This window comes from Pseudopodoces humilis, chromosome 13 (assembly GCF_049639895.1).
Source record: "Pseudopodoces humilis isolate 2021_Gansu_Grassland_sample_001 chromosome 13, ASM4963989v1, whole genome shotgun sequence".
In the NCBI taxonomy this organism is placed as follows: Eukaryota; Metazoa; Chordata; class Aves; order Passeriformes; family Paridae; genus Pseudopodoces; species Pseudopodoces humilis.
Window position 1 is genome coordinate 16686659 of NC_142212.1, and position 12101 is coordinate 16698759.

The 12101-nt window shown below is 39.8% G+C and overlaps 1 protein-coding gene across 1 annotated transcript in view; it reads right to left on the reverse strand.

Annotated features, from left to right (window-relative positions):
* Positions 1–9187, reverse strand: part of MDFIC2 (MyoD family inhibitor domain containing 2) — a 43531-nt gene extending 34344 nt beyond the window's left edge. The window contains exons 1-2 of the mRNA XM_088061999.1: positions 9093–9187; positions 8343–8430 (exon numbers count right to left, since the gene is read on the reverse strand). Of these exons, the coding sequence (XP_087918125.1) occupies positions 8343–8430 (88 nt within the window). The 5' untranslated portion in view covers positions 9093–9187. The remainder of the gene's footprint in view (positions 1–8342; positions 8431–9092) is intronic.
* Between the last annotated feature and the right edge of the window lie 2914 nt (positions 9188–12101).

Here is a 12101-nt window from a genome sequence, read left to right on the forward strand (position 1 = left end):
CTAGTTGCATCTCTGCTGCAGTAGCATCTTCTTCATTTGAAGCAGTTTGCAGACATATTTCAGCAAGAAGAGTATAATCTGTCAGTAATCAGTTCTCTCATGTCTCAACAATATCATGGCAATGTTTGTTTTTCTGTAGAGCACTGCAGTGAATGGTGCTTCTACTTCTCTGTATCTGGAGCCCACTGATGTGTTCAGGAAGAAGTTTTTCTTCCTGGTGATATTTCTGTGCTGTGTGTATTCATTTATATGTGAGAGAAGACAACATTATCATGTTTAACTGCTGCAATCATAAGCACATTAAGTAGACAGATAATAAACAATCCATCTGAATTTATGATTAAGTTAATTGTGTCTGTGTTTTTCTAATGTGTTTATTCAGATTAAAGACTGAAATTAGAATGAGACTATATAATCAAGAGACCCTAAGAGACTGTTTGGCTCCTATAAAATAAAAATTAATTTAGTTTAGGGGAATAACAAAGATCTCTGCAACACTGAAATATCACTTAGGGGGTAAAGAGGCCTTGTGCAATTCTCTTCAAAGAGATGAATTTCAGGAATAGTAGGAGTTAAGGAACTCAGCTGACACTGAGGGCTTCAGCACCTCATTTTTGCATAAGCCCTTCTGTCCAGCAGGCAGCAGACTCCCTGGTTCAGCTTCATCCATGCAGAGGGTCAGGCACCTGAGATCACTAAGCTGAGGGGATAGGTGAGGAAACAAGGAATTAAAGTTGGATAGCCTGTTGAATCTCAAAGATTTTCCACTTTTAACTGATAGCTGAATGCTCTCCCTGACAGGACCCCATCTCCTGTCCTTCACTAAGGTGTCCTTCCCTCTCTCTGGAGCAATGAGCTTTAAGGGGCCAGTCCAGACAGCTCCATTTGGGAACCTTCAAACCACGATATTGCACAGAGTATCTGATAGCTGGGGATGAGAGTCTTCTGGAAGGAGTGAATCTGAGTACTCTCATATGTTCATGTGCTCTGAGCCCAGATCTGAAGTCACAGATCTAATCACCAAGCTGTTCTGAGAGGGGCTTGTGTCCAGGATTTTATTACTGGTCATTTAAAGCAGTCACTTCTAATGTCTCTTTCCATTTGGACTTAGTTCTAAATACTTATTTAAGAAATAGGCACATCTATTTAAACTAGGACAAGATGGAAAATAATTTTGTTGAATCTCAGCTAACAAGAAATGTTTAAACTAATTTCACTTCTGATTTTTTTCCTGTAATATCTTCCAAAAGCAATAGGCCACCAGCGTGCCCAGTCTTTAGCCCATCCACACAGTACTTTGTCTTGGGTACTTGGAGGCAGTTGTGTTTTAGAGAATGATTGGAAATCCTCAGTCAGATGAGGGGAGCTCTATTTTTATTTTTCATAACCTAATTATATTTAATCTGAATATTTCATTGAACTGCTCCAATAATAAGGATTTTGCTACCTCTGTATGACTGTGACTGTCAGTTTGGCTCCACATACCCCTCCCAGGCCTATAAAACACTTCCTCAAAACAGGCTCTGAATAATCCATGATCATTCTGCCTTCTAAATCCGAGTAAATCAGGCTAGCATAGTTTTTGTTGTTATGGGCTTGCACTGCCTCAGCTCTAGCAGACCAGTTTGGCATTTGACCCTTTCCTTTATGAACTGAGGTGGTAAAATGAGCCATGGCTTTGTTCCTCCTGCTGCAGTGGTGCCCTGGGATGATTACTGGTATCTATTCTTAAACATATTGGAACAAATCAGAATTTTTGCAAGCCAGTGCAGCTCCGTTGCTTTAATGGAATTATTCATCTATTTGACACTGACCCCTAGGCTAAGATTTTCCATGCACCAGTTTGCCATCTTAAGTAGGAAGTACTATGGAAGTACTTGGACATGAGGGTTCTGCTTTAATGTTTATGTGGCTGAGATACTCAACAACTAAAGAGTGTCTGTAGTGTTATTTCATGTTTTGTTCTACTGACAGTGATGGGCAAAATTCTGAATATTTTGCCCAAGTACAGCAAAGAATAGAATTGGTCTGGAAAACTTCCAGTAGTGAATGGAACAATATATTCAGGTCCTCCCCAGCACTGGAAGTTGAATGATATAAACCTTTCCTTTATAAAACAAATTTATTTCAGGCAATCAAACCTAAATAAACATTCACACATATTTTTATAATAGATATCCAGGATATCCACAGGAGCATGACTTTAAACCTTTAAAACTTTAACACTGTCACCCAGAGAAGTACCCCTGTTTTTACTGTACATACAAAGTCTTACATCTTCAGGGATCTTCCAGCTCAAAGGTCAAGGACTCCTCAGTTTATGACATTGTAATTAGGAGTGGTGAGCTGGGACCATTGCAGATTTCATATACTCCCTCTCCATTGGAAGAGTCTTTAAATCTGCTGTTTTACAACTTAAAGGAAGGGTTGTCTTCATTAATTCATTTGGTCATAGTCCTGAAGCTGACAAGGCATCTTCCAGGAATTTGAGCCCCCTGGGATCCTTGTCATCAGTTTTTAAATGCGCTCTTTTTTGTGTGTGTGTGGTGTTCTTATCTGGAAACAGTCTGCTTGGATTAGAATATTCATCTGAGAAGCATTTGGCATTTTCTGTTACATGAAACTGAGAAGCCTTTCTTTGCTATCAGTCTTCTATAAAGCTTTTCAATGCAATGACTTAATTCAGGCTGAAAGAAGAGAGTGAAAAAAGCTTCTGGACCCAAGTCAGCAAAATTCAGGAAACAAGTGTCCAAGCTTGTATGTAAAATTCCATTCAGTGGCTTGTGAAATTTTAGGAAGAAATTCTAAAAATGCCATTTAACTCCCTAAATGAAGGGATGCAAGTCAGATCAAAACACTCTGCTGAGAATAGTCTCAGCAAAAGTACAAGATTTGTGCTTTTACTCCGGTCCTCCCAAACCAGGGATAAAACTGGAAGGTTGTAAAAACTGAGAAACTCCTTGAGTGTCTCCAGGACAATTCTTCTGCAATACCAGTCTCATGGCACTGTGTCCTTCCCACTTTATTGATGCTTGTAAAAGTCTCTTCAAGTCCTGGGTAAATGGGATAGGAGTGTTTTTGGAAAAAGGCATTTTTGAGTGCCGCCCTATAGAAAGGTTTTCCTCTTATCCCAGGACCAGGCTGTGGGAAGTTTTGGTGAAGTCAGGAATAGTCTGCTCCTGTGTTGGGATGTATCAGAATTGTGGCACAGTCTCACCCAATGGGATTAATACTGGAATAAGGTATTATTTGAATAATGTCACTACATCCAGGTCTGTGATATAAGTAAATCTCTCTTTTCATATGAAATGTAGTCCTTTTAAGGGGTGAAATATAATCCTGAACAGAGGCTCTATTTACCACTTAAGCCTTATTTTATGGTTTAAGTGCTGACCTTTCAGTGACCCTCAGTACTGGGCTGAATTTCACCCTACAGCGAAAATCTGCTGGCTGGAGCAGTGGATTAAAGAAATTGGGGCTAGACTTTTTACTATTTGCAAGACAATGAAAACAGGCTTATTTTAGACAAAAATGTTTCTGATTTATGGGAATTTTAGTGCAAAAAGGGGCTATTTTGGAGAAAGTCTTGAGATTAGACTTTCAGTTATATTTTTGGCAAGAGAGCAAGGAAGCCATTTCATTAACTTTTCACTGGAAATTATATATGGAGGGCATTTGTGTACACAGCTGGGCGACATAAAACAGGAGGGCTTTGTGTGAAAATATCCTGAAATGAAATTTCATTTCTCTGTGACTTGGATCTGCATTCCTGGGCTGCTGTGGCCAGTTTGGGATGAAACCATGGGAGGGCAGTGTGAGGCCCTCAAACATTTTTTTTTTCCTTACGCTTGCAATGGATGCAGAAATAGTGAACAGACCACTGTGGTCCCTGTGCAAAATCAGTGTCACCTTTTATAGCTTTATGTCCGTCAGATAAGCTCCCGCCTGCTCCCACGTATCCATATGGCTGTAATCATCGAGGGATACCAAGAGATTTGTTTGTAAGGAGCTCCAAAAGCCACATGCTGGGGCTGGTGTGAATTTAGCTCTGCTTTGACCTCCCTCCTTTCCCGCCAGATGGCTGCTAATCTGGCACTAAATCACTGCCATGGTGAAGGAGTCACTGGCTCGTGTGGAAGAGGCAGGGCTGTGGCTGTGCTGGACAAGGTGGGACCATCCCAGAGTCAGTTCCTGGCAGTGCTGCCCATCCTTGAGTGCTGCTTTTCTAAAGTATTGTCTTGTGTAGCTTCCAGATTTTGCAGGACCCTCTAATGGCCATGTTGAGTTAGGGGCCCAGAGATGTTTCTTGTTTGGGTGTGATGATCTGCTTGTTGCTCATCAAATCATAGAATCATGGAATGGTTTGGGTTGGAAGGGACCTCTAAGGTCATCCAGTTCCATCCTCTGCCATGGGCAGGGACACCTTCCACTATCCCAGGCTGCTCCAAGCCCTGCCCAACCTGGCCTTGGACACTTCCAGGGATCCAGAGGCAGCCACAGCTTCTCTGGGCACCCTGTGCCTCCCAACCCTCACAGGGAAGAATTTCTTCCTAACATCTAATTTAAATATCTCTCTTTTTTTTAAATTTATTTTTAAACACTTCCCACTTTCCCTGTCACTCTTTCTCCATGGAATCTTGTGAGTGCATTAAGCAGGTGGGGATGCAAGGCCTTGCAGAGGACATTTCTCAAATATTATCTTCAAGTTATATTGGCTCTATTTATACACGTCATATTCTAGGCACTGCCATTTATGTTATTTTGTGCATGTTAGGGCAAAATGTGCGTAAGTGGGGATAGCACATGCACTGAGGATTCCAGCTCCAGTTTTTTTCCATGGCAGATAACTTTTGAAGTGTTTCTTTGCTAATGAACCCATGTTTCACTCTGCCCTGATATTTTGTAAGCCCTGACACGGGGATCTCTATATCTCCATCTGAAACCAGCTCCCATCTCCAGCAGCTCCTATCTTCTTCCCATGGGAGGAAGAAAGCACCAATAGCTCTCTCCATTCCTACACAAAATGGAACTCATTGTCTGGCTTTTGCTGCTATATCCCAGGCTTTCCTTGGCTTGGTTCACATCAGTGTTAAGGTCAGACAAGCAGAACTGCCTTTTCTCTGTGCTCATTCATACAGGTTCTTGTTGATTTGCATGTGATAGTCTTACGCATACTGTCCAGATGCAAGGTTTCTCATCTGTTCTGTGATCTTTAGAAAGAAACAGTCCTGAAGAGTATTCCATACTATCAGAAAACATTGCTGGTATAAATATTCCTTACCCTGAGACATGTTGGAATAGGACTGTAAACATTTCACCGTCCTTGTTCTCACTTTCAGCCCTGGGAGTCCTTCATGTAATCCACATCTAGACTTCAGTGCTAAATGCCTCAAGAGATAGAGATGTTTTGGGACTTTTTAAAGTCTAAGCTAACCTAGAAAACACATTTAACACTCTTCTCCCCTGTTTACATTTTGATTACTATTTCATTATGGTTCTACGTTCTGCAGGTGCTGTAGAGGACCCTTCACCAGAAAAAGGCTTGTAGCACAAGCAAAAAAGAAAGGGAAAGGATAAATTTGTCATTATCCTCTAAAAAAAAAAAATACAGATCAAGGCCATGATTATGTACATGTTTCTGTCCCAGACTGTGCTGACTTGAGCAGCATTTTTGTCCCTTTGTCATCTTTAACTGCCATCAGTTTCCTGGTGCACCCATGGCAGGCGTGTAAGGGCACACCAGTGAGTAACAATGACTTATTTAGAGGCAGAGCCATGAGCTGAACTGTTTATACTCTTCCTGCTGATAAGACACGACCCTAGATGCCTAGCCTACTGTTTTTCTGTAATACTTTTGACCAGGCTGGTTTAGTTTCTGTTTTGCTTTGGGAAAGTTCTCCCTCAAAACGAGGCTTTGATTTCTGCTCTTAGAGGATTCAAGACAGAATTAAATTATCTCCTTCCAAGAAAAAGTAGAAGATAAATAACTGGCAGCCAGATCAACACCCCTCCCCCTACCCTGATTAAACAGTTTCTAATGCTGAAAGACAACAAAAATTTATAGATACCTTATTTTGCTGCTGACCCACTGTACAACCAGCCCATGAGCTTTTAGTTTGCAAAGCATTAGGAAAAACTGAAGTTTAGGAAAGACACTAAAACCACAGCCCAGTTGTTTATTTCTGATACTATGTGGTTCATGATTGTTTCTTTTAGAAGGAACAAATAATCAATACAAAACCATGAATAAAAATAACTTTTCTTTAACACTGGATGCTAAAAGAACATATAGTCTTCTTACTGTGCCTGATGGAAACAGTACAAGTCTGTTCTCCACAATTCTTTGTTTATTGGAATGCCTGAAATCTATACATGAGGTATTTTTAAAACATTTAAACATAGAAGTTAAGCTTCTGCTCCAGACAATTTGTTTCACCATATTCTAAAATCCCAGTGCATACCACAGAAGTGCTTAAAGCAAAGAAACAACAACAAAATTTTTTTAAAAACAAACTTCAATTTAAGATAAAATAATTTCCATATTCTTATTTCAAGGAAAATTTGCTTTCCTCATGAGACACATTCAGTTATTCACTCAGCTGCTGTAGATCTTCAAGGCCCAATTCTGCTTGGTGGCACTTTGGAAAGGAGAAGTGCCAATAGTCAACATTTGGCTCTTTCTGAGAGATTGTAGCTCCTCCAAGCACAGAACAATCAAAATGTTGCTAATGATCCTGAAATTCTGCATGGGGTTTCTCCTTAGGAACTGGAGAAATAAAACCTTGTGAAGTAGTGTCACTTATAGAAATGAGCTCAGGTGGCTCTGAGCTGTACCTGCCTCCTGGAGGAGGTCTGGACCAGAAGATAAATATCAATATGAGACTCTGGGGGCCCTGCCATCAGTCTTACCCTGTTCAGAGACATGCTAAAGTCCTTTAGACTTCTATATCCCTTTCCAAAGTAGCAAATACCTTGTGTTCTATAGTGATGGAATAAATACTCAATTCAGTTAAATGTTTGCTGTCTGCTCACTCAGCTTTATCCCACTCTGGGACACTCAAACAACAAAGTGTCTGCTTGCTGGATTGCTGTTAAAGTTTACTTTCAAGCAGGAATTTGGGTGTCCAGTCAAGGCAATTCTGCATGTTGGTCAGTGCTTCAGTGGGAGTTTTTCATTCTGTGCAAATGCTGCATAAACATGGGAGGCTGCAAGGCAGGAACATTAATTCAGGCCTTCTTTGCTGCAAACTCCTTTACAACTAACAGATCTAATGTACAACTAATGACATGAGCTTAAAATAGTGATGCACATCTTAGAGATGACATAAAGTGGCTATAAATGTGCCTTTTGCCCAATACCTCTGTAGTTGTTGTTTTCAAAATATGAGGTCACTTGTTGAGTCTTCCCAAAATATTTTTTTTTAGGATTAGAATACAACTGTTCTCATTAAAAAACATAATTTGCACCCAGACATGGACATTTAATTTCTCTCTTGTGCATCTTGAAAGCCTACACTTGGAACTTCTATTTAATTCAAATCCTACTTGTCTGTAATAAATGCAATAAAGGGACTCTGCTATGACCAATAAATTTGCATAAAGATGTAATAAGATGTGTTCTAACATGGCAAATCAATTTTTTTCAGCGAGAAATATATCCTAAGAAACTTTCTTAATTACTTATTGTGCAAACAATAAGGAAACATTTCAAAATTTTTCTTTGCTTTTTTAAAAATTAGCTTAACAAATGGAACATAGTATTTGAAATACTGGTATTTGTTTCATATTAATTACTTAACAGGCTTTCTTTTTCATCCTTTTAAATCTGAAAGGTCCCCATACTTGTCCTCTGACTTCTCTACATTTGAGGGTTGTACAGATGTTTCTGTACATCCAAAGCGCTGACAACTGATGTAACTTTATTCTAAGATAAAACACTGAAAAATCCAAAGATTCAGGCTTGATCTTTACTCATGTTTGAGAAAGTAATTATTTATAATAATTGATAATATTAATTCAATTCATTAACAATTTCAGTTACTAAAAAATTTTCATCAGAAGTAAGACAATCGTCCATATTTATAGTTCAGGTCAAATTAAACTTTCCCAGGAATGCAAGGACATTAGAAAAATGAGCTTTCAGGTTACTTTTAAATTTGGTAATTTAGGCTTTTCTGTACCAAAAGAAATTGCATGTGCATGTTGCACAGAAGTCAAGCTATGGAATTTTTATGGTAGAAATTTCAGGCCTAAATATTCAAGCCTATAGGCTATTTTTTGCCTTTGTTTTTAGAAAAAGAGAAATATCTGAACACAGTAAGTAATAATTCAAAGTAACTTACCTTTTTTCAGCCAAGAAATATTTTGCTTGTCATGTTCAAAACTTTCAGCTGCTTTGATTTTTACCTTGTCTGTCTTGTCCTCTGACATCTGTGGGAGAGAAAAGAATTTGGGAATGTCAAGTTCTCTTAGAGAAAGTTTGACAGAGAAAGATGTTCTCTGTTTAGGTTCCTGCCATAATAAATTGTGCATACTTATACAGACACTTTTTTTCCCTGCAGATTATTGATACTACATAGTATCTGAGCCGTTGAATTTATGTTCTGTTCCTAAATGCTTTATCAATATTACATGGTTGCTGTTTGTAGAGGGATGCTTTTGTAATGTAACTATAAATTACATTCTGAGATAAATTATAAGCTCAAAGCACGGTGGTAATAGATAAACATATAACACATAGAATAGGTACGGTCAGGCTGAGGAGGAGGCATCCAGCCTGTTTATTGTGGCTCAAAGTTGCCGTAAAGCCTGCTGTCACAGAGCTATAATTATATAAATAGTAATAAATATTTATAAAGGCAACTTGAACAAAGTGTACCCCCCCCCCAAAATAAAATCCATACTGCCACTTGCACCGATTTATTTGCTGTAATGCGAAGAAACCCGAACAAGTCCCGGTACCTGAGGGCATTACGTGCACAGCCCCTGCGCTGTGGTTTACTGCTAGGAATAAGATTAGGCAGTCTGGGCTTCTCCTAACTGCTTTCTATTGCCACTGAATGCAGTTAGCTCAAGCATTTCTCTATTTTTACCTGTATCTCCCACCCGGGGCAGAGAGCAGCAGGGTTCAGGCGCCGAGGAGAGGAGCTTTTGGCCGAGTCCCTCGCTGGGTGTTGGTGTCCAGCATTCCCACACACCGGCAAAGCGAAAGGATGAGCAGTGCACTCTCTGCCTGCCTGCTGTGTGGTGCCAGATTTGTCTTGCTGCCAGCATCAGCCAACTTACTGCTGAGGGTTTGGGGTTTTTTCTTTTCCCCCCCTCGTTGTTGTTTGCATGCACTTCTAGAGCTGGGGAGGGTATGGAAGGAGGAGGGTGATCAGCATCCCAGCACTGGTGGAGTGATAAAAAAAAATATATATATATATATCAGAAGCTTTTCAAATATAAAAAAATTGGTTTGGAAATGTTATTACTGCAGTTCATAACCCAGTGAATCTGTGAGAGGAGGAAGAAAATAGAAAGAGGACCAGGAAATTAATAGCAACAAATCAGATAAATGTGTCACGGTTTTGGCTAAATATAAGTTAAGATACCGAAGGATATAGAAATTAGACACTAAATATCTATTTACAGCTGTCACTTTGGCAAAGAAATGGTCTCAGCATGAGCTGAGTGCTGTGACCCTCCCCAGCTCTGGAGGGTGAAGGGCAGCTCAGCTCTTCCCTCCAGTGCCATGGGGCTGAGTGGTCCCTGCTGGGGACAACACAAGGCTGGGTGGGCTTGACAGCAGCAAAAGGGAGCAGGAGACCATCTGGGTGGGCTGTGCCAAACCCTGAAGGCACCACAAAGTTCAGTTTGTTAGCTGGTTTTGAAAATTCTCTTGCCATAGTTACCAGCAATATTGCTCTCATGGTAGTAGGAGTAGGGTGAAGCCTAAAGAGAACAAGATTTTAGGGTGCTCTGGCATTTTGTCCTTTCATATAGGACAAAAGAAGTCACTCTGCTTCCCAGAACTGAATTTTGAAAGGGTTGGTTGTGGAGTAGGTGCAGAATTACTCATTTATCATACTTTTTAAGTGATATTTACAAAATTTCAAGCAGCATTTGTCACCAGATACTATAATCCAGGATTCCAGTGCTTAAGTGTGGCCAATAAATAATAACATATTCCCTTTGTTATGACAATTATCTTCCTCTATTCTCCCATCACATGTCATTCTTGCTAGAAAAAAAATGTTTTCTTTCTTTTTTTTTAAATCTCCTGTGCCAACCTGACTGAGATTCTTCTACCATCTTTAGCTAATTGTGAACTGCATGCTAAGTGCCTACTTACCTCTCCAAATTGCAATGATTAGTCTTGCATGGTTTGAAAACCTATTTTAAGCAGGGTACTTCAGAAACCATTGCAACCACAGTGGGGGGGAAAAACTCTAGTAGTATTTTAAGATCTTTGTTCCATTCTCCTTGGATGCAGCTTTGAGAATCATATATTTTCAATTGCAATTCCTCATTCTCCCAGAAACACCTATTTCTCCATGTTGTTGCATCTGCAATGTTTTAAAGTTATCAGTGGTGCTGGCTCTTCAGCTGGATTTGTCAGGCTGTGGAGCTCCTGGTGGGTCCTAATAAAATCATCTGGGCTCCACAAGGAGCAGTCTGAACCTCTCTGATTGTAACAGATCTGGTGCTACCCTGCATTTGAGAGGCCGTTGTTTAAAATGAAGATATGGGTGTTTTCCAAAATAAACTGGAGTGGAAGTTCTCTAGTTCATCTGGCACATCCTCACTGTTTTTCTAGAGGTTTTGTCAAAATCCTAATGCCTTTCCCCAAGAAAGTAAAACAGATGAGGAGAAAGCCCTTCTAAAACCACAGACCTGGAAACTGCTGTGGCTTGAGACAACAGCCCCTCAAGTCCTGTCCTTCAGGGGTTTTGTCACTTCAACTCTCATTGAAGCCAGCAGGAGCCAGGATGGAGTCTGGGCTCAGCCTCCAGGAATGTCAGCAGCCAGCTGTGCTTGAAGAGAAGCCCTTTGCTGACTGTATCCCCCAAACCATGACAAATACCAGTTTGACAACACCAAATAAACCTGACTTTTCATCGGGTTTTATCCCTTTGTATCTGAGCCTCAACAAAGGTAATGCAGATTAGTGCTCTGAGATGTTCTCCTCACCTGCTGTCCTGAGATGCCCTGCAGGACATGTTGGTGGCTTGTAAACCCACAGAAGTTACTGAACATGAAATAGCCCACCAGTGTGTTAAGGAAACATTAAATAACTTTCTTACTCTTTGTATTCATTACTGATATTCAATTAGTGGTCCTAATGTTTTCAGTCCAAGAATATTAAATGTAACCTTTCATAATCTTTACCAGCTCCAGTTTTCTACTGAGACATGTTCCTGTGAGCTATTTTTTGCTTCATTTAATTAAGTTATTTTGGATAAATGCATCAATATTTCTGTTTCCTAATCAATCTTAAAGTAGTTAGAGGAAAGGCAACCTTGCCATACATCCTCAGTAATGCCAGGCTTTGCAAAGGAAGAAAAAAACATTATGAGAGGTTATTAAAATATTGAGTAAACTTGTTTCTGTTAAAGCTGTAATTGAATTTTTAAAGCCCTGGCCCATTTTAAACACCGAACTTTAGTTTACGGTTTGATAATTCATTTCACTTTCATTTTATAGGTTTTATTTTATAGCTACTAAATATCTATGGGCCATCCCATGTTCATTTTCCTTCTAGGCTGTGAAATAGGGTATTTAAATGGAGGTTTAAAAATAAAAATCATAATGCCAAAATAGATGTGGTATCAATCAGTTCCCAGATAAATGTACTGTATCAAGTGCTTGTTGAGATTCAAGAGTATATTTTTCTGGTCTGCTCAGCTGGGACTGCAGTAAAGTCTTTGCAGAGTTTGAGAATAGGAAACTTTAATTGGTTGTAATAACGATCAAAGCCAAGGGAAAATCTCACTGTTGATTTTAGCAAGCATCAGAACTGTTAAAGTTTCCTTAATGTTAAGGCCAGGGGTCCAGTACTGGATCCTGTCCTGAGTACAAGTGAGGATGTGTAGCCATAGTGAGGAGGGTTTTTGGTTGCA